At 33.7% G+C, this 24,656-nt stretch overlaps 1 protein-coding gene across 1 annotated transcript in view; it reads right to left on the minus strand.

Moving 5' to 3' along the window:
- Positions 1 to 21,055: 21,055 nt before the first annotated feature.
- LOC110022904 (arginine biosynthesis bifunctional protein ArgJ, chloroplastic) overlaps positions 21,056 to 24,656 on the minus strand; it is a 42,652-nt gene continuing 39,051 nt past the window's right edge. Inside the window, exons 15-16 of the mRNA XM_020722057.1 lie at positions 21,419 to 21,489; positions 21,056 to 21,304 (exon numbers count right to left, since the gene is read on the minus strand). Coding sequence (XP_020577716.1) covers positions 21,222 to 21,304; positions 21,419 to 21,489 — 154 coding nt within the window. The 3' untranslated portion in view covers positions 21,056 to 21,221. The remainder of the gene's footprint in view (positions 21,305 to 21,418; positions 21,490 to 24,656) is intronic.

Consider the following 24,656-nt stretch of genomic DNA (forward strand, 5'->3'; position numbering starts at 1 on the left):
TATATATATAAAATTCATGAGCTTCAATTTTATATGCTCTTATTGAATTTTTAACTGTAATTAATTTTTATGTATGTTAAGTGTTTAGGATGAAATTTATTTATAAGTTGTCAATCTCAAGGATCCAATGAAAAATAAAAAAATTATATTTCTACAATGTGTTATTTAAGTATGATATTCATCTCTTATAGTTTGTATCTAAAATAGTTATTAAATTATTAATTTTATAATAATTATATAATAATATCATCTTTAATGATGAGGGTGTCATCGATCATCAAATAAGGAGTATTCATATCTTGAATATGTGTATTCTATTTTTCAAGAAATAATTGTATCATCTCAAATAAAGAATATCATCTCGTTTCTCTTAAAATTTGAAAAAAAAAAAAAAAAAATTTATTGTTGATGGTAAATTCATTGCATTCAAGATACCTTATAATTTTCTTTGGAAAGCTTGGCAAAGATCATCCATAATTTTTAAACTTCCTATCATGTTTAAGATGCAACAAGAAAATAAAATTAAAAGGGATCGTTGTATCATAAGCTCAATCAACTTCACTTCTTTGACTTGATATTTTTTTTCCTTAAATAGCTTCTTCTAAAATAAGATGATCGGCATCATACATCTTAATCAAATTCCTCAAATAACACCAATATGAGGTCCAATGCAAATCTACTCTAAGTTTTATTGTATTTATTTGAGTTAATCCATTATTATTTTCTAATTCATTAAGTTTAATCATTTTTACAATTTTAGTTATTTGAACAATTTTCAACTTATATTATGTTTTACAAGTTAAAAAAACTAAATTAATTATAATCTACAAATATGTGAATAATTAACAAACTGAAAACATTCAATATCAATTATATTATATGTGCAAAATAATGAATATAACATTCAAATTTATATATAATCATTATTAAACAAAACTTGCGATATGTTCTATTTACCTTGCATATTATTTATATTATCATATGATTGATCTCAAAAAAATTTCCTTCAAATTTGATTCAGTTATGTTTTCAACAAGGGTTATATACAAGAGTAGCTCCTTGACATATTCATTTTATCAATAAATCTTAATGCAAATAACATTTACACTCATTTTGATTTATCTCGAGTTTCATCATGTGAATCCCCTTGAGTAGGATAAAATTGAACTCTTAAACATCGAGGTAACTTTTGGTGGAGAAGTAGAATTTCATTAGAAACTCTAAAGCTAAGCGTGCTCTCATGGGAGCACTCTGGGAAGTTACACCAACGAGGCTAAATCTTGAGGTCATTTGAACAAAGTGGACAATAGGTTGATGGATGAGAGTTTGGGCCATCACAAGTAGTATGTGAGCATGTCGAAAGATAGGAGTTAAGCATCATACAAAACAAAGTACTACATCATGAGAGACACCTTTTGAACCTTAGGCCCGACAAAAGTGCTATGTGCATGGTTGGAGCCACCACTTGAATTTGTGGTGGTCACTTCTAGAATCTTATCTGTCTCGTGGGTGATTATGGGATACGAGAACAAACGAGAACGTCAGTTACTCAAGTAGGGTTGTCGTACATCAATTGCAACATAATATTTTGAATAGTGGATTTCAACTTGTATAAATTTTTAAATCTTATTTGAAAATATACATAAAATATTTATTGTATTCTAGGAGATGTAGGAAAAAGATTTGGAGAAACATTTTATAACACCATTCGATTAATGAAATAATTATAATCATTGTGATAAATTATTTTAACTATTTATAAAAAATGTTATAAATTTAAGATATATTAATTCTTAAATTATAATTATTATGCATTTAAATTTATAGGAGGCAAAATTTTTAGTATATTATATAATTATAAAGAGTTAGCAAAAAGCTAGGAGGACAATTGCCTCTCCCACACCCCATAACACCCCAATGATACAGAATGAGAGAAAAGAATTGCCCTCAACTCTTAAATTATTCATTAACATATAAAGACATTTCAAAAATAAAGCCATAAACAAGAACGCCACGTTCATGACTCGTTTTATTATTAACTTCATCAACTATATGTATGACACTAGAATATGGAGATCATGTACTAAGGATTGGATGAGGTGTGAGTTTCCCAAATAGCATTGTTGTGGTTGTCGTAGATGACAACATTGTGGTCTGCCTGTAATATAAGACGATATTTTTTCCATGTCTTCTTACCAGTCTGACTAGACCAGAGCGCAACTCCAATACTATTATATATGCAGAGGTTACCATCATGTTGTAGCTTCAAGCCGCAGCCGACATCCATTCCTTCAGTCCACGTCCACCAAATTTTTTGCTTATTGGAGTTGCGGAGGACAAGGCTACAGTCTCTTTCCATGGTGAATGTGTAGCCAGCTCGCTCTAGAGACTTCCCCGACCTTAGCCATTCGCCGGATTTCAAACTGCGGCGACAGGACGCCGGTGTAGCCCAGAGGATCAACAAGGCTATCGTGGATAGCAGGAGAATTGTGAACCAGTTCACGGGGGAGGAGGCCATGGTAGATGCTTGGGAATTAGTAGTTTGGGCTGTAATAGCTTGCATGCCTTTCATTAAGCTTCTTATCTATGCTTATATATACGTGCTCTGTTGATGTGACAATTATTATATATTGATGAAGTTGAGGCGTCTCAAATAGGAGAAAACATCATGTACAGAATTTGAACGCATCCAAATATCGTGCACCGTTATATAATATGTGCACGGAGTTCACGTGCAAACAGACTCTGATTGTTGTTTGTTTAGAATAAAGAGATGACATGACAAACAAAACAAATCCATATGCTGTTAGAAGTTCTCTGTTTTTTAGTTGAATGACAGCAAGCAAACAAAAACAAACTTTTCTAAGAGACCATTAATTGCGTGAAGGAAGGGACATTTACATACATAGTGCACATTTTTTATGTATTTATTTATCTCATCACACCTAATTAAAATTTTATATTTACTTATATAGCGTTTTGATAGTTTATATCTGTACAAGAAAATATATATAATTCATTTTTAAAATTTTATAGTAGATTAGTAGTGTGTTCCTTTTATGTCATTACTTGTGAATATGAAAGTTTGAGCGTGCGAAGGTAAATACATGTGAATTATATGTTGTGTATGTAAATGCACTTTGCATGAATGAAATGAAGGACATTACATACATGCCATATAATTTTTATGTATTTACATATCTAACATCGAAACATTCATACGCACATGCATATATATACCATATAAATCTTTAACATCACATTAAAAACATTATTTCTGTTATCTATTTCAAAGTGAAATATATCTTTTTTATCCATAAGTTTATGACACCATAGATGTTATAAGTATAAATATCAAATTTTAAGTGACTGATATGTATGTGAATTTGCCAAAAAAATATTAGACTTTTCTATGACAAGAGGATGAAGGTTTACCAACATATATAGTAAAAAGACGTTCGCGTTCCACCTATATGACTATATATGTATTAGTGAGCTATCTATACAAAGTCCTAAAATTATTAGGTAAATAATTTTCATGAATATTTCAATAAGGTTTAAAATATGATAAGTAAATAATAGATTTACCAACACACTAACTAAAATTTGAGTGTATAAATAATAAATATATAACAACGGAAAAAAATGTTTCATATTCAGAGAAACTTCAGAGAACTACATGTTAGATTTACCAACACACTAACTAAAATTTGAGTGTATGAATATTAAATATATAACATCGGAAAAAAACGTTTCATAATCAGAGAAACTTCAGAGAACTACATGTTGTAAAAATCAGAAAGAAAAAGTTGCAGCAAAGCAATTAACAACTTATAAATGTTAATGATATATAGATTAAATGTATAAGTTTTATTACACGTATTTTTATAAATGACTATATGAAAGGAAAACTTGAGGAGTTTTATAGAGTTGACGATACAGAACAAGAAGGCGAATAAAGTTATCTAATGTTTTGCAGCAGTAACTGAATTTGTTAATATGTTAAGTTTTTTTAGGTAACTAATAACAAATCGACTCATAATAAAAAATTACTAAAATGTTTCCTATTTTGAAGATTATTATGTTGTCATCATTGGTGTTGATACGCCCTCAACAAATTTCCATCATTCGGCACGACAAAAATCAACTTTTTTTCGGTAAGAAATGTTCAAACTTCAGATAAAAGTCATTTAGAACTTTGATTTCAACAAACTTATAGTCAAACTAACTAGCTCGACGAAACTAATCAAATAATATAAAATTTGGTCTAATCCGATTCAAATCAAGCCCGAATCAAGAAATTAAATCACTTTTGAAAACTTTATTGTGTATATAGTTTGAAGATCAAACAGATTCTAAATCTGGCAAGCTTATGATTTAATCGAGTGTTTTAGAGAGACAAATCCAACAAGTTTGACATTGCTTAAGTCAGACGCCATTAAGGCGCTCAAATGTTCCCTCAACATTGTCTCACTAATGGAATCTTTTTGAGTTATCTTATAGAGTAACCCGAATTCCTTTCCTATTTGGAAAGAAACTTTTCCTAGATTCTATAAATAGAGTCTTACTCCCCTCTCAAAAAGGGACTTAGATCTATAGTAAAAAAAAAGACCGAAGTTTGGAGGATTTGAAGTTTAGCATCTTTTTTGCACCGAAAATCAGACAGCCAACGACCATCACCTATCACCCAGTTAGAGCTTAAAATATATGTTTTTTTATTCATTCCAAGAGTGAATAGTCGAAAATTAGAAATTTTATTTTTGAATGGTACAACAACCTAATCTGTCCAATTCTTAAAGTTATTTTGGCTTTACGTAATAACCAAAAAAAACATAAATATTGCGCCAATTAGCAATTTCTCTTCTGCCATGTTTGATTTCCTTTAAACCCAAAACTTTCAAAGAAGATTGCTGGAGTTCGTAAACTTTTATTTTTTGGTGAATGTAATATATTTGTTTGATTTGTAGCATCATGTGTTTACAAGCTGTGCTCTCCACGGTAGTTAGTCATGTCGGATGCAGCACATCAATCATATTAAATATTTCTCACACCAAGTCCAAAGATATTACGTAAATCATGTATGAATAAGTCAAAAGTTCTTACGTTTATATATAGTACCCTGAATTATAACCAAATCAGTGTAATTAGCTAGGCAAGCAATTCCCAAACCAAATCCCGAGCACCATTCATGGCCTCCTCCCTCAGCTTTGCCATGATTCTCCTCCTATTTTCCATAGCCATGATGAGCCTTAAAATCACATCAAACCCCATCGGCGCTTATTTGGAATCTGGACAAAAGTTGGAGCCAGGGAGCTCCCTATCATATGGCAGCTACACCTTCATCATGCAGCAGGATTGTGATCTGGTACTCTATAATGATGCATTGAACAAGCCAGTTTGGAACACTCAGACCAATGGTATGGGCTCCAATTGCTTCCTCATGCTGCAAGATGATGGCAACCTCGTCATCTATGAAAACAAAGGTAAAGTTGTTTGGGCCAGCGCCACCAATCACCATAGCCGGAATACTTATTTCCTCGTCCTCCAGGAAGACCACAATGTCGTCCTCTACGACAATGACTTCAAACCTATTTGGGCTACCGGCATCCATACTTAGAGAAAATATTACGTCCCGACGGCGGTTATGTGGACGACTGCGTAGTGCAATCCACGCCACTGTTCGCACATCCGATTTAACCCGACGTAATACTATTTTTCTGTATACTTAATCCTTATCCAAGCGCTCTTTATATAGTTAAGTTTATATTATACGATTAATATGGCAAGTATGATGCTTATGCACATGCCATGCATGCCCACGCACTCGTGTAAACATTTCTTAAGTGTTGCGATACATCAATTATGAATAAAATGGGAGTTGATAAGCTTTTTAAAAATGATATATAATAAAATGTGTTTTTCAATCCATTTCCTCTAAATAGCTCCTTCAAACTTTGTTTTTTCGGGGGAAATGTACATAGAATCTAATGCCCAAAGTTTATATTTACACTTGGAATATTTTGAAGCCATAAATCTATATCTCTTGCTTTTTAGGAAGATAATGATTGTGGATTTTTGATGCGTTATAAAATATTTGTGAATAAGAATAATTAGGTTTTAGATATGTAAATATATAACAATTGTGTAGTTTATATGTAAATGCTTAAAATCAGAAATATAATAATTTTGCTACATTTGGCTGCTTCATTTAAGTTCGTTATATTTACTTTTCTCTCGTTAATTTTAATTATAGATTTAAATATTTCACCCCTTTGATCGTCAGTCTTTTGCCGGGTTGGAAAAAGTGTTTGGACGTTGTTGTCTGTATAATTAATTATTTTGGTGAATGTTACAATCTTTTTTTTTTTATATAGAATTAAATATATGCAGATTGTGCCCGCCCGAAAAATTATTCCGTGCAGACATCGCATGCAGGCTGCATGCGGTGTCCGATCTCTCCACCGTCCATCACGGTGGAGATCGGATTTTTTTCAAGTTTTTTTTTTAAATAAATAAATAATCAGATCTCCGTGGTGATCGGACACCGCATGCAGCCTACATGCGGTGTCCGCACGGAATAGCACGGAATAATTTTTTCGTGCCCGCCAGTACCCTTTTTGTTAACTGTGGAGCCCCCTGTCACGGACAAATAGTCCCACATCGGCTAGGTGTAGGACCAAAAAGCAGTATTTAAGTCCTGGGCTGCCCACAACCCACAAGGGCTCTTTTGGGAGGTGACGAGTGGTATCATAGCAGATTATTGTCTGCCAGGTGTGTGGACTCTCCATGGTCCAGTGGGACCCTCGGTGGAGTCGATCCAAGACGAGAGCGTCACGTGATTAGGTGGAGGTGAATGTCACGAACAAACAGTCCCACATCGGCTAGGTGTAGGGCCGAAAAGCAGTATTTAAATCCTGGGCTGCCCACCTCTTTTAAGGGCTTTTTTGGGAGGTGACATATGATATCAGAGCAGACTACTGTTTGTCAGGTGTGTGAATTCTTCATGATCCAATGGGACCCACGGTGGAGCCGATCCTTGACTAGGGCGTCACGTGATTGGGTGGAGGAGAATGTCACGGACAAATAGTCCCACATCGGCTAGGTGTAGGGCCAAAAAATAGTATTTAAGTCCTGGGCTGCCCACCACCCATAATGGCTCTTTTGAGATGTGACACCCCGCTTGAAAAATTTAATTAGAATCAAGGGGGATTTACATACGTAACAGGTGGATTGATTGCAACATAACGACTAGCATAATAGATGCAAATAATAATAAGTGTTAATGTCCATGCTTAGAAGCAGTTTATATAAGTAAAGCACTAATAATAAAACACAATAATCATTAAAATAAAAGCCTAAAAAATTTTTGAGTGGTTGGGATGTAATATTAAAGTTTGGTTGTGGGATATTTAATATTAACAGTTATGAGTGTTACGTATGTAAATACCCTTTATTTTTTTTTTAATAATGACTAGTGACTGCGAATGGTAAATATTTCTCTTTATCTTCGTACATGTGAACCGGTCATAATTTCTGGTTATTAGGATTTATTTATAAGAACTTATTTAGTCCCATATGCCCAAAATGAATCATTGAGAGAAACTTATATTTTGAATTAACATTAAAAGCCGTATTTGACTCCAATTTACATGTTGGTAAATTAACATCATAAGAGATGCATATTGTTCAAAACTTGGTGATCGATACATACATTGATGCTGTACTTAAAATATTATTTTACACGAATCTAAAAGCACATTGAACAAAGCAAATTTAAGATCATTCAGTTCCTCAATTCCAACAACCTTACAATCAAACTGACCAGCTCGACAAGGCGAGCCCAATTAAGCCAAAATTAATTCCATCAAGGTCCAACTGGCCTAGATCAAGTGAATTTATCAGCACTCAATAGAGAGAGAGAGAGAGAGAGAGAGAGAGAGAGAGAGAGAGAGAGATGTGAAGATGCCACTTGCCATATGAAACATACGCTAAAATTTTTTTATTTTATTAAACATAAATTTTAATGTGAATTTTGATATTACAACAAGATTTGAATTATAAACTTCTACTTTCACCTCAGCGCTATCTAAAATCAATGAAGATGAATCGCCGATACACCTTGATAAGGTTCAAGGGGGCAAAATCAAGTATGAATAATTTATAATAGTACATTTCACATGATTATTTTAATTTGATTTGTTGAGAAATTAGGGTGAAGAAAAGCAAGAATCGACATAAATCCAGAAGAACACGCCAAAGATTTAACGACACGCAAAGATTTAACGATGTTCGGCAAAGATGTCTACGTCATCGGGAGCAGAGCGGCGGATTCCTTTCAATTCCAGAAAAGTGTACATAATAGAATATGGGATACTCCCTAGGGTTACAAACAAGCATATATATAGCCCTAGAGTAAACTCTGAAGTACAATATGTAATTACAAAATTACCCTCGTATCGTACAGCGGGGCGTTGCCCCCGCACCTCCAACCCAAGTTACGAAACTTCCCCGATTGAACAGATTCTTCCACTTCGCTATGCTTCGTTCCAGCATTGTCCCTTTTATGGTATATGAGTCATACCATAACAAATCTCCACCTTGGCGAATATCCAGCCTCTTAGGAGAAATACATCATGGAGTTTCTTACACGCTAAAGTGGGTTGGGCCACCATACCTCTCTAGCAACTGCAAACATTTAACAAGTCCAAACAATGCAAGAACTTATTGATAGTAACTAGCTTGATAAGCATATCGACTGCATCTTCATCAGTATGAACCTTCTACAACAGTATCTCACCAAAAGCAATCAATTGCCCGATCTTGTGATACCTGACATCAATATGCTTGGTTCTCGCATAGTACACCTGGTTCTTAGCCAGATAAATAAAACTTTGACTGTCACAATGCAACTGAACTCCACCTTGCTCAATGCCCACCTTGCTTAACGCCGAGTTCCCCGAGTTCCTTACTAGCCCAGCAAGCTATAAGGCTTCTTTTGCAGCTTCAACTACTGCCATGTACTCAGTTTCAGTTGTATATAATGTCACAATAGATAGAATTGTTGATTTCCAACATATAAGCCCTCCACCAAGAGTAAACCAATACCCAACTGTAGACCTTCTACTATCCAAATCACCTGCATAGTCTGAATCAATGTACCCCACAACTGAAGAATCATCCTGCTGACTGCCAAAAATAATTTTATGTCCTACAGTACCCTTCTGTCCTGCAGCACCCTTCAGATACTTGAAAATCCATTTGACTGCTTCCCAATGTCGTCTTCCTGGTGTAGACATGTATTTGCAGACTTAACTAACAACATGAAACAGGACGAGTACATACCATTGCATACATCAAGCAGCCAACTGCATTGGCATATGAAACCTTTCCCAAGTTTTTTTTATTTTTGTATCTGTTTTAAGACACTGTTATGAAGAAAGTTTAAAATGATTTGTCAATGAAGTGCTCACAGGCTTTGCTTTGCTTATCTCAAACCTTTCCAGCACTTTCTCAACATTGTTTCGTTGAGATAAACATAATCGTTTTGAGTCTCTATCTCGATGAATCTCTTTTCCAAGAATATTCTTCGTAAGACCCAAGTCTTTCATGTCAAATTCCTGCCTCAATAAAGATTTCAAACCATGGACATCATTCATATTCTTTGCAGCAATAATTATATCATCAACATAGATCAACAAAAAAAATAATAGAACGAACTTTAGGACTCTTCACATAAACACAACAATCATACTCACATCGTTTGTAGCCAATCTGAAACATGTAGGAGTCAAACCGCTTGTACGATTGGCTTGGAGAATGTTTCAACCCATACAACGTTTTCTTTAATCTGCAAACCAGATGCTCCTGTCCAGGTTAAGTGAACCCTTCTAGCTGCTCCATGTAAATCTGCTCATCCAGATCACCATGCAAGAAAGCAGTTTTTAACATTCATCTGCTCCAAATGCAATTCCAAAATAGCTACTAATGCAACCATTGCCCTGATTAAAGTATGTCTGACTAAAATCAATGAAGATAAATCACTGATACACCTTCTTAAGGTTTACGGGGGCAAAATCAAGTATGAATAATTATAATAGCACATTTCTCATGTTTATTCTAATTTGATTACAATTCTTTAAAAATTAAATTCTTAGTCACAACAAAATTTTGCAAAAATAAACATACCAAATAAGTAGAAAATGGATTCTGAGGGCTGCATGTAACTTAATTGCAAGAAAAAAAAGACATATAGTCTTACATACATGGAGGGCTACATGTTAGGATGAATAGCCCATATTCTCTGATAGGAATCAAGTTGTATACTCAGCATTTATTTTGATATAATCATAACTTAAATCACATCCCCAGGCCTTTCCACACCCATTTCCATTGGCTAATATCAAAAGATAAAGAAATTGTAGCTTCAAGATTTGCAGCAAGTGAAAAAGAAGAAAAGTGCCAAAACGGTTTTTTTTTATTATTACGGAATACAATTTTGAGGGCTTGCCTATAGATATGTGGATCTCTACAGTGTTGTGTGACTCTCGGGCCTGTTTCAGATAAGTGCCAGCTTCAACCCTGCAAACAAGCATTCTACAATTTTTATGGTTCAAGGTCTCTCCCCCCTCTCGAGAGCGGGGTAAGATTCTATTTATAGAGATCTTGGAAAGGTTTTTCTGCAAATAAGCATGAAATTTGGACCACTCCATCAGACGACCCGGAGAGATTCCCTCAATCGAATGATATTCAGTAAATATTTGAGTGTCTTAAAGATTTTATAATTGAGAAATCTTAAGCTCGTTGAATTTATCTTGCTGAGACACTCAATTTGAATTAATCATGTCAGATTGGAATTCGTTTGAATAATGACACGTTTGATAATTAGAAATGTAAATATATAAGAATATTAATACCCAAAAAATTTTAATGTGATGATATAGATAGTACTTATAAATTTAAAACTCAAATAATGACACGTTTGATAATTAAAATTTTAGCAAGATAAATTAATTTGATGTGCAAAATAATACAGAAAATAAAATCACATAACAAACAAACAATCAAACACTACAAATTATGTGGTTCGGCGTAAATTCACTTCCGTCCATGGGAATGGGTTGTTTCACTAAATTATTTTATTTATTTTTTTAAATTATTATCATGGATGCTCTTCAACAATATTTTATTAAAGTTTAAATAAGATTTAAGCAAAGTTTGTGCGTATGTTTAAACAAGCATCAAAACACTAACATTGATGATTTTTTTTCTTTTATACCGAAGGAAAACCTATTCATAACTATATCGCTATAATGGAGTAGTTGGGAATAATGTTACTATTTTTCGCTAAAGAGCCAGTAGGTGACAGTGATGAAGAAATATTAGAGACAAATACTATTGATTTAAAAAATGGAATTAATCGAAATGTATGCTTTAATATGCAAATGTCAACATGCTTTTACTTAATTTAATATTTTATGTTGTCTTCTTATGCCAAAATAAAATTTTAGTAAGCTAGAGAAGATGCCCCTACAGATTGGAGAACATGAATGGGCAGATTTATGCAGGCCCTTTACCAGTCCTTAGAATACGCTTATGAGTAAGTAGACCAGTAATGAAGTCAAGCGAAGTCATAAGAAAATGGTATAAAAGCTATAGTGCTGTTGCTCTGGCTAAATGATAGATAGATATTAAATAAATATATTCATAAAAAAATTTTCGGATTTTGCTGGATGTGCAATGTATTATTTTGTAATATAACTTCAGGTTGTTGAAAACAATTAAATAATTTTTGAAATGTGTTGTATGCTCAGCAGCATCTAAATGGACAGACATGGAAGATATGCTTACTTTCAATAATCTCATTCCAGGACTTGATTGATCTTGTATGTAAGGCTTGTAGAGGGAATTCATCCATATGCGGTCAATTTTATAACTCTTTTATGTTATTATGTGGAGTCTGATTATGTTAATTAATTGGTCACTCAAAGCTTTTAATTTTGCCCGTCAAGCTTAACAGGGAGTTTAGAGGAGGTACGCGTGGCTGCACCTCCTATTCTTGGTTTGGGGGCGTTGCCACTAAAAGATTTTTTAACAGTATATAGCACTGTTACACCTAGCTACAAGGCAGTGCCATCACACCTGATACATGTCTTGGAACCCAAGGCCATGACATTCCTGCATCCATAGGGGAGCGCCACAACTCTGAGATGCAACGTCCGGTGTCGAGACCCAGCTACGCAATGCTCATTCCAGTTTTTAGAACTCGAGAGCACGACAATTAATGCTCCTGATATATCGTCTCAGTGCCCATTGGAGCATCATGTATGCTACAATTGTGACGCCCCCGCGTCAATACTTAAATTCGAGCAATTCTTCACTTAATGGCTCGGTTTCATCGATTAGAATGCATGTGCTTTCGATTTCTCTTACACTGAAGAGAGGTAATGAACATCTGAAGTGTTCCAAAGTTTAAAGTTTTTGAGTGTGGTGTAATTCATTTAGGTCTATTTATTTTTTTATAGGAAATTTAATTATGTGGTGTGGTTCCGTAATTTTTTTCTATTCTCGGCTTTTTCTACGTTGAACTTGCATTTTTTATATTTTTAATGTTTTCTTATTTAATGTGTTTTTGTTCAAAGTTTTCTTTGAATATCTTGAAGTTGCAACGAGTTAGGGAAGCAGTCAATAATGAACGGTGGCTGCAAGAGTGGGAAGTATTTGTCAAATATGTGATGCAGAGGCGATGCTGAACTTTAGTTCCTCATCCAAGCTTCAGTTTTGTTTTTTTGGTCCAAGGCCTCTCCCCCCTCTAAAGAGGGGTAAGATTCTATTTATAGAGATCTTGGAGAGGTTTCTCTGCAAGCAAGAAAAGAATTTAGACCCCTCCATCGGACGACCCTGAGATATTTTCTCGTCAGACGATATTCAATAAATATTTGAGTGCCTTAACGATGATATAATTGAGCAATCTTTCGTTCATTGGATTCATCTCGCCTAGATGCTCAATTTAAATTAATCATGTCAGATTTGGAAGTCGTGTGACCTTCCCATTATGAAGTGAAAGCTTTTAAAAGTAATTTAACAACTTGTTCTGAGATTAATTCAACTTTGATTGAACTAATTTTGATATCATTTATTCTGCCTCATCGATTGGTCAGTTCGACTATAAGTTTGCTATAGTTAAGAGTTCTAGATGACTTTTAATCAAAGTGGATGTTTCTAGCTCAAAAATTACATCACGATTCATGTCGTGCCATAAAATTTGTGTCGAATGATAGAAATTTATTGATAGCTTATCAATTAGAAACGTAAATCAATACCTAAACAAAGTTTAATGAGATGATATTAGATACTACTTATAAATTTAAAACTCTAATAGTGACATGTTTGATTATTAAAATTTTAGTTAGATAAAATAATTTATTGCGCAAAATAATGCGGAAAATAGAATCCCATATCAAGCAAATAATCATGCAAATTATGTGGTTCGACGTAAATTCTTTCACTAAATTTTTAAATTTTTTTTTATTATCATCGATACTCTTCAACAATATTTTATTAAAGTTTAAGTAGCTTTAAGCGAAGTTTGTGCTCAAGTTTAAACAAGCATCAAAACAATAATATTGATGATTTTTTTCTTTAATACCGAAGGAAAATCTATTCATAACTATATCATTATAATGGATTCTACCATGGATGTATTCCATCAATAAGACTCTCATTATAATAAAAATAAATAAATTTTATTTAATCCTTCAAGAAATATTATTGCTTTCATATTTCTTAAATAAGATAAATTAATAATATTCAGATTGTAAAATTTTATAATTATTTTTAAATCTTCTAAAATGTACTCAAAATTCAGAATCATTGTAGACTCTAATAATCTCATGTGTCTCTTCTAGTGGGACTCACAGACGCATATTGATACATTAAAAATGTTCAAAAATAATTATTGTCTAAATGTATATAAGCAGCTACAAGAAAATTAGTTTGATAATGGCAACTCGTTGCCTCCCCAACCCTAATTTTGGGAAAATATTTGCGTACATAAGGCGTACGCAGCGCTGCGTACGTCCAGGGGTTATTTAGGGGGTACAGAGGGGTTATATCGGGGTTATACCCATATGTAACTTCCATGTAACCTCCCTGTAACCTACAAATGAGTTTCGTGCTCCCTGTGCAAACAAGTTACACGGATGTTACAAGGGAATTACACAAGGGTTACAGGGGGGTATAACCCGGATATAACTCCCATGTAACCCTGAATAACCTCGTACGTCTTATGTACGCAAAAATTTTCCCTAATTTTGGGCCTTTCTAATTCATAAGAAAGAATAATTATAAAAATAAGATGTAAAACTCCTAAATGTACATTTGGTCCACATGTAAGTAAAGTGTATTTTATATTTCCATATTTATTATTATATAAACGTCGGAAATGTATGTATCGTATCTCGAGAAAATCCAAAATTCTTATTTTTATATGTATTTCCATATCTCACACAAACATTTATATTTAGGTACATAATACTCAAATATTTAAAATAAAAATTTTTAGGGGTATTTGCATAGATAGCACAAAATTTTTATGTATTTATATATCTCGCACCTATAAATAGCACAAATTTCTTATGTATTTACATATCTCACACCTAAAGTTTAGTAATTACTCGCATATCATTCAAATCAATCAAAATTTTGTTTTGGGCGTTTCCACACATAGCACAAAAATCTTATATATTTAGGTATCTCACACCTAAACATTTATATTTAGACACATAACACAAATTATATGTAAAACAAAAAAAATCTATATGCATTGCATAGTTACCAGATAAATCCGAATTTCAAATCTAAACCCTATGCAAATCTATTAAAAAAAAAAATTCAAAACTTATGTAAAACCGATGCTTGGAAGCGAAGATGAAGATTTCTCACATTGGACGAAGATCGAGTGGTGAAAACAAGCCAAAGACGCCGAAAAATGGCCTGAGACACCGAGGAGGGAGGAGCGACGGTCGCGAGAGAAACTTGCAATGAGCAAGAAAGGAGTTAATATTTCAGCCGAGGAGGGGAAGATGCTCATTAGGGCATTAGCATCAGCAACACACTAATAAGTGAAATTAGCATCGCTCATTGGCGACGCTAATCCAATGCTGATGTGTTTCCCTAGCATTGCCGAATCGACGTTACTCGTCTGCATTCACTAACTTATGTTGGAGACCACACGCGACGCTAAACAGGTGCAAATTGGACGCAAATTTTGCTTTCAAATTTTTTTTACGCTAATCCGTTGTTTTCCTGTAGTGCTAATAGCCTTCGAGACTCTTTAGGAGGCCGAAGGTTCTCACCACGATACTCTTCGTGAACACTCCAATGGAACCCTCTGCCAATGGGTGAACTAATCGTCGATTACAGTGATTTATCCTCTGCTCGACAACCTAGTCTCATCCTAGTGATAGAAGCTCCTCATCTAGAGGTTGATTGTTGAGAGTCGGACCAAAGCAGTTGATTGGTTGATTCAAACCTACCGAGTGAAGCTGGGATGACCGAAGATCAACCTACCATAGTTTGCAGTACTAGCATTGCCGACCCAAGAATCAGCAAGCTCAACAATTGAGCCATCGAGTAGTCGAACCATAAGCTTATTTATATAAATACCTAAAATATCTTATAACACCCTCTTTAAAATGGGGGTAAACAGGTAATTATCTAAATTGTAACCCCCTCTCCTATGAAGAGCTCGGGGTCTTCACAATACCCGGCATTAGCGAGGCCTGACATTGCATATGCTCAATAAACTTGGCCAGCAAATGCATCAACTGCACACCACTTATTTTCAACTTCTTAAATAACTGATGTGTTAAATTAAGGACACGTTATCTTATGAGTTACCTATCTATACAACACTACTTATTCTTAAATCTTTTATCTAATTCTGATTGTGTTAGAGATACCTCAGATCGAAAATCTATCACTGAACATTGATCCTTGCTAGGTAAACACTCACTGCCTGGGGTGTTAAAAAGCAGTCCATCGAGGCTCGTTCTACTATGAAAATTTAGTACAGAACTCTCGCTACTACTGCAACTAATATTATGTGTTTAATAAGCCCTCTTCAAGAACTTGGTATTCATGTATCAGCACCTACTTTGTTGATCGGTAACAATATCCCTGTTTTGGTCCAGCAAACAAGCTGGTGTTTCATTATCAAACTAAGCATATTTCCATTGATTTTTCATTCCATTCAAGATTCCATCAAGTCAAATGATATTATTGTTCATCACATTAACTCACAAAACCAGAATGACGATACTTTCACCAAATCACTTTCCATTTCTCTTTTCCAACATTTTCGCAACAGGCTTGCAGTCCAGGGTTGGCCTATCAGCTTGAGGGGAGGTGACAAGTATATAAAAGGCGTTGTAGTGGAAGAAGATGCTATAGTACATAAAACGAAGGAAGATTTACATGCATACTACTCAATTCCTGTAGATTTACATATCTAACACTTAAACTTCAATTTTTACATACAAGTCACCTTGAAAAGGTGTATTTCAATTTTAAAGATTAAAATGGTGGCTTTTTTTTATGTAATATGAAAGATTTGGATGGTATAAATGTAGAAAAGCATAAGTTCAGATGCTAGCTAGATTTGTAAATACATTGCAATTTGGTGATATGCATGTATTACAGATTCAGATATTTCTCCTTTTATAACGTCTGTTCTTCTGCCAAGTTCGATACTTTTAGCTTATCGTTCAAAGGAGGTTTCTGTTGTTTTTAAAAATAATTTTTTTGGTGAATGTAACAATTATTTCTTTTATGGCATTAAATATTTGCAGATTTTGCCCGCCTGTTGAGTTAACAGAGCAACCACAGCTTGAAAAACATAGTTAAGAGTCGGCAACTGAATTCATTCGTATTTGATAATTGCCGCATCATTAAATTAAAAATCTAATATTACATCATAATGACATCGGGGGACAAATGAAAGAATTCCAATTGCATCCTCAACCAGCAACACGATGACGAGCCTGTCATCTACAATACTAATGACAACATTCGAGCTTGTAATTAAATGTTTATGTAAAATTGAGCGGCATAATCTTTAGGAGGGTAGAATTATATGAAGTTGGGGCTCTAACAATCTTAATTAATAGGAGTAATTACAGCATAACAAGTAGCGCAATGAATGCAAATTAGAAAAAAGTATTAAATTAATCCCTTTTAAATTAGTCATTTTAAAAACGCACCTTAAATTATGTTTGGCTCTTCTTCATTGTACAAAATCATTAATCATTAATTATATATCAAAACTCATTGTAATATCAAATAAGGAGTATTCATGTCTTGAATATGTGTATCCTATTTTTCAAGAAATAATTGTATCATATGAATTAATGGATATCATCTTGTTTCTCTTAAAATTTGAAAAAAAAAAATAGTTTTAATTTTTGATAGTAAATTCATTGCATTCAAGATACTTTATAATTTTCTTTGGAAAGCTTGGCAAAGATCATCCATAATTTTTAAACTTCCTATCATGTTTAAGATGCAACAAGAAAATAAAATTAAAAGAGATCGTTGCATCATAAGCCCAATCAACTTCACTTCTTTGACTTGATATTTTTTTTCCTTAAATAGCTTCTTCTAAAATAACATGGGTGGCATCATACATCTTAATGGATTTTCTCAAAGAACTCAAATATGAGGCATAATGCATATCAACTAGTTGTTTTAATGTATTAAGTTGAGTTAATCCATTACCATTATCTAATTCATTAAGTTTAATCATTTTTACAATTTCAGTTATCTGAACAATTTTCAACTTATATTATGTCTTACAAGTTAAAAAAAAAAAACTAAATTAATCATAATCTTCAAATATGTGAATAATTAACAAACTGAAATAACATCCAATATCAATATATTATACGTGCAAAATAGTCAGCATAATATTCAAAATGATATATAATCATTATTAAACAAAACTTGCGACATATTTTATTCACCTTGCATATTGTTTATATTATCATATGATTGATCTCAATTGTTTTGAATATCAAGACTATTACAGGAAAGACTCACGATTTTTTCATCAAATTTGATTCAGTTATGTTTTCAACATGAGTTATATACAAGAATAGTTCTATGAAATTTTTTTTTTATTAATAAATCTTAACACAAATATCATTTACTCTCATTTTGATTTATCTCGAGTTTCATCATATGAAACCCATTAAGTAGGATGAAGCTGAACTCTTAAACATCGAGGCAACTTTTTGTGGAACAATAGAATTTCATTAGAAACTTCAAAGCTGAGTGTGCTCTCATGGGAGCACTCCCAAGTTTGATGGGAGAGAGTTCGAGCCATCACAATTAGTATGAGAGCGTGATACTGGCGGGAAGCTAAGAATTAAGTGTCATACAAAACAAAATACTACGCCATGACAGACACCTCTTGAACCTTAGATGATACAAGCACTTACATCCATGGCGAGAGCCACCACTAGAATTTGTGCAGGCCACTTCTAGAATCTAATATGTCTAGTGGATGATTCTGGGATACGAGAACTAACGAGAATATCAGTTACTTAAGTGGAGGTGATTATGAAAACCTATAAGGAGAATGAAGTTAGAACTAGAATCTAATATGTCTAGTGGATGATTCTGGGATACGAGAACGAACGAGAATATTAGTTACTTAAGTGGAGGAGATTATGAAAACCTATAAGGAGAATGAAGTTAGAACTCCTAAACATTGAGGCTCCTTATGGTGTAATGGTGACATTTCATTAGAAACCCCAAAGTTAGGCATACTCTTATGAGAGCACTACTAGGAGGAGTGACCTTCTGGGATGTTACACATGAATTGTGGATTTCAACTTGTATAAATTTTTAAAATTTATTGGAGTTCGGGCTGTCACACATTAATTTCAACATAATATTTTGAATAGTCGATTTCAACTTGTATAAATTTGTGAATCTTATCTGAAAATATAGATAAAATATTTTTTGTATATGAGATGTAGGAAAAAGATTTGGAGAAACATTTTATAACACTATTCAATTAATGAAATAATTATAATCATTCTGATAAATTATTTTAATTAATTATAAATATGCTATAAATTTAAAATATATTAATTCTTAAATTATAATTATTAAGCATTTAAATTTATAGGAGGTAAAATTTTTAGTATATTATATAATTATAAAGAGTTAGCAAAAAGCTAGGAGGACAATTGCCTCTCCCACACCCCATAACACCCCAATGATACAGAATGAGAGAAAAGAATTGCCCTCAACTCTTAAATTATTCATTAACATATAAAGACATTTCAAAAATAAAGCCATAAACAAGAACGCCACGTTCATGACTCGTTTTATTATTAACTTCATCAACTATATGTATGACACTAGAATATGGAGATCATGTACTAAGGATTGGATGAGGTGTGAGTTTCCCAAATAGCATTGTTGTGGTTGTCGTAGATGACAACATTGTGGTCTGCCTGTAATATAAGACGATATTTTTTCCATGTCTTCTTACCAGTCTGACTAGACCAGAGCGCAACTCCAATACTATTATATATGCAGAGGTTGCCATCATGTTGTAGCTTCAAGCCGCAGCCGACATCCATTCCTTCAGTCCACGTCCACCAAATTTTTTGCTTATTGGAGTTGCGGAGGACAAGGCTACAGTCTCTTTCCATGGTGAATGTGTAGCCAGCTCGCTCTAGAGACTTCCCCGACCTTAGCCATTCGCCGGATTTCAAACTGCGGCGACAGGACGCCGGTGTAGCCCGGAGGATCAACAAGGCTATCGTGGATAGCAGGAGAATTGTGAACCAGTTCACGGGGGAGGAGGCCATGGTAGATGCTTGGGAATTAGTAGTTTGGGCTGTAATAGCTTGCATGCCTTTCATTAAGCTTCTTATCTATGCTTATATATACGTCCTAGGTTGATGTGACAATTATTATATATTGAAGTTCAGGCGTCTCAAATTGGAGAAAACATCATGTACAGAATTTGAACGCATCCAAATATTGTGCGCTGTTATATAATATGTGCACGGAGTTCACGAGCAAACAGACTCTATTGTTGTTTGTTTAGAATAAAGAGACGTCATAACAAACAAAACAAATGCATATGCTGCTAGAAGTTCTCTGTTTTTTTAGTTGAATGACAGCAACCAAACAAAAACAAACTTTTCTAAGAGACCATTAATTGCGTGAAGGAAGGGAAATTTACAAACATAGTGCAAATTTTTAATGCATTTATTTATCTGATCACACCTAATTAAAATTTTATATTTACTTATATAGCGTTTTGATATTTTGTATCTATACAAGAAAATATATAGAATTCACTTTTAAAATGTGATAGTAGATTGGTAGTGTGTTCTTTTTATGTGATTACTTGTAAATATGAAAGTTTAACAGTGCGAAGGTAAATACATATGAATTATGTGTTGTGTAAATGCACTTTGCATGAATGAAAGGGCATTACATACGTGACATATAATTCTTAAGTATTTAGATATCTAACATCGATGCATTCATATTTACATGCATATATACCATATAAATCTTTAACATCATATTAAAAACATTATTTTTATTATCAATTTTAAAGTGAAATATAACTTTTTTATCCATATGTTTATGAAACCATAGATGTTATAAGTATAAATATTAAATTTTAGGTGTCGGATATGTATGTGAATATACTCACATACATATATGTAAGATTATCCAATGCCCCCATTCCAACAACCTTATAATCAAACTGACCAGCACGACAAGACGAGCACAATGAAACAAAAATTGATTTGATCCAAGTCCAAACGAATATTTGAATGATAAACTTCTACTTTCAACTCGGCATCATCTAAAATCAATGAAGATGAATCGTTGATACACCTTGATAAGGTTCAAGAGGGCAAAATCAAGTACGAATAATTATAACAGTATATTTCACATGATTATTCTAATTTGATTACAATTATTAAAAATTAAAATTATTAGTCACAAAAAATTTCTCACAAATAAACATAAAAAATAAGTAGAAAATGGATTTTGAGGGGTACAACTGAAAGAAAAAAAAAACCAAAAAATGCAAATAACTTAATTTCACGAAAAGCAAGACAGATAGTCTTACAGACATGAAGGGGTGCATGTTAGGATGAATAGCCCATATTCTCTGATAGGAATCAAGTTGTATACTCAGCATTTATTTTGATATAATCATAACTTAGATCACATCCCCAGGCTTTTCCACACCCACTTCCATTGCCTAATATCAAAAGATAAAGGAATTGTAGCTTTAAGATTTGCAGCAAGTGGAAAAGAATAAAAGTGCAAAAACAATTTTTTATTATTATTATGGAATACAGTTTTGAGGGCTTGCCTATAGATATGTGGATCTCTACGGTGCCGTGAGACTCTCCGACCTGTTTGAGATAAGTGCTGGCTTCAACCCTGCAAACAAACATTTAAATCAGACTTAAAGCATCCATTTGGTGATTGTTAAACTGTGACAAGGAAAAAACTTCTCAGAAAGATGTGGTAAGAATTATAAATAAAAAAAAAATATATATATATATATATATATATATATCTATATATATTTCATATAAAGAGCCATACAACAGTTTTCCTCATTAGCCGCCGCACTTTAAAGGATTTGATTTCAAAAAAAGCCTTTCCACCGCAAATATTTCTAGAATATATCAATAAAGCGGTTCCTCATATAGAACTCTAGTGGCGGTCTGAAATGCAAAGTAGGCAAATTTGCTCAAAAAAAAAAACTTACTTTGACAAGCTACAATGCAATTATATCAACATAAGAGTACAAATTTTGCTTGATTTTTATGATGCGTGTCATAAAAACGTTAAGTGAGCAAGTGTGATTTGTAGTAAAAATTTCTTACAAATTCGCAACTAAAGAAAAACTCTCCCTCTATACACACACACACACACACACACACATACATATATTAATCCAACACATTAGCAAAAACTAATGAATTAATTGTCTCACAACCCAAATCATAAATTAGGGTGATAATTTGGTGCTTGATGCTTGCATGCCATTTTAAGAATGCTTTAATTCCATTGCAAGTTCTTCAAAGAGTGGTTTTTGATCTCATAAGAAATGATTTGTGATTTTCATGGCAACAAAATTTAATTTGGAATGTGGATATAGCTATTGTTCATGAATGTTAGAGCACCTCGACATGTTTGATTGATCCAAGAGGATCTCAACATCATTGAATTTTAAGGATTTTCTGAAATCTTCTGAAATATTCTAAAAACTTTTAGATAATTCTAAAGATTTTCAAATTGTTCCCCTCCACATCAAGTTGATTAAATCAAACCCCAATCCATAAAATAAAGTTTGGCCACCAAAACAAAAGGAATTTAATTTGGTTTATTTCCTAAAATGCACAAAAATGTCTACTCATAAGGAATTTCAGACAAATACCTCACCCAACAGTTCTCTCAACAATTTTACTTCCTTGGCCCCAAAGCATCCTCATCCAAAACATCATTGAAAATTCAAAATAGCCATCTTTTTCTATGAAAAGAGGAGATTTATAACAGTTAACAATAAGATGCAAAGTATCGCGTAATCTAAACAAACAAATATTAAAAGTGTTATGAAGCCTGGAATCTTATTGCAAGGATCAATTTGAAATTTCGTAGGGAATAGAGTGAAGGGCTTTTAAAAACATAAGCCAACCCAAACTATACCCTATGAATCAAGAAGTTTAGGGACCCCCTCACGCTCGATGCTTGTTGGATACCACCACATCAATTGATCACCAACAAACCACAATCAGACCATTATCAGATCACCATTAGTTGGATTGTCACTAGATCAATTTTAGCTGTTAATCTATTGGATCACCAAAAAACCAACATTGGTTTTCAAGCATTCTTGGATGACCATCATATCATCTATATCGATCATTCATGTCCATATTCGAACCACCATCAATCACTATTGAGCCATAGCTTTGATTGTCAAATTACCATCCAATGCCAAACCATCATTCAATGGCATATGGTTCTAAACAAACCAACATTTTACTCATATTGGACTAATTATAATACTAGAATCAATGATAGTGATCATGAAAAATTTGAGAAAAAACTTTTTTTCAATTATTTTTTTCCTAACTTTTAATTAAAATAGCAATTGATGGCCGATTAATTGAGGTTGACAGAGTCATATTTTGGGAGGAAGAAAAAGATTAGGATGGTGTACACACAAATGAGAATGATTAGGTTAAAAACCACTTAAAATGTATCAAACTCCTAAAAGTAGAAATGATGGTAGTCGTGGTGGTGGAAGAAGCTAATCATGATGCATTTGAATAATCACAAGTCCAGTAACTATGCAACTTCTGACAATTTGTATTTCAATGTACCAAACAAAATAGTGCCTACCTATGAAGCACGGAAAATCCCAAAAAGGCTCCTGTGTCCGCACCAGACACAAACATAGCTCCAACACTTTAAAAATTGTGCTGGAATTTCATTCTATAAATTTAGGCTCCGGCAAGCCAAGGACATACAAGAGACAACTTAGGAAGCAGGACATGGACTGAGGATAGCAGTGGAGCCAAAAAATTAAATGCTAGCTTCAAATTATAAAATAAATAATAAAGATGCCCTAACCCATAACTCACATCGAGCCACCAAAGAGGACAAGGGAGCCGAAGCTCATCTCAAAGATATGAAGATAAGGAAGCGAGGCAGGAAAGGGATAGTTTCATGCCTAACCTCATTCTTTCTTCATTCCTCCTCACATTGAGACGATGAATATGAGAAGGAAGAATGTAGGATCATTCAAATATACAACTAAGATAATGAGGGTGTGGACGAAGATGATAAAAGAAAATGAAGCCAGAACATGCACACTTCAAGCTCTCATGAAACCACATCCTATGCCCCGTGTGCGTATGTATAGACTTGTGCTAGAAAGTTGATCAATTGATTCTGAGTTTCGTATTATAATATTTTCTTGTATATTTCTGTTGACCTCATTTTTGATGAGGTCCAGTATTCCTCTTAGGATTTAGGCTCTAGCATTCGGGATCTCCCTTTGACTATTTTAGAACATTAGAAATGGGACCTGCCTTATTTTAGAAATTCAACCCACTTCTATACTCTTTTGTGGTTTCGCGTGTGTGGTATCGACTTCTAGCACTTAGAAGGATGAAACCAACATGAGGAAACCCAAAAGGTATTATAGGACCTTTTTGAGCCTTAGGGTGGCCTTCTGCACAATTCGCACTCCCGCGCGCACAAATTTCGCAATTCGGAGAGTCGACACGTCTGATCGCCACAATTCACATCGCTTGCACTGTTACATGTCGAAGGCTCGAATAAACTTTTTGAGACGATCGATCGCGGGTAGAAATTTTGTGAAATTTGAATTTTGACGCTTTTTTCACCAGATTGTCGACGACGTCGTCCGAGCGACCCCGGATGACAAAACGAACTGCACCGGCGCGTCCAGAACGTCGATTTTGCCTAGGGAGGACACCCATTTTGTTACGTCACCGCGCGTGAATAAGTCACATATGATTTAACACACACACACACACACACACACATATATATATATATATATATAT

The sequence above is a fragment of the Phalaenopsis equestris genome, unplaced genomic scaffold (genome assembly GCF_001263595.1).
Source record: "Phalaenopsis equestris unplaced genomic scaffold, ASM126359v1 Scaffold000203, whole genome shotgun sequence".
NCBI lineage: Eukaryota > Viridiplantae > Streptophyta > Magnoliopsida > Asparagales > Orchidaceae > Phalaenopsis > Phalaenopsis equestris.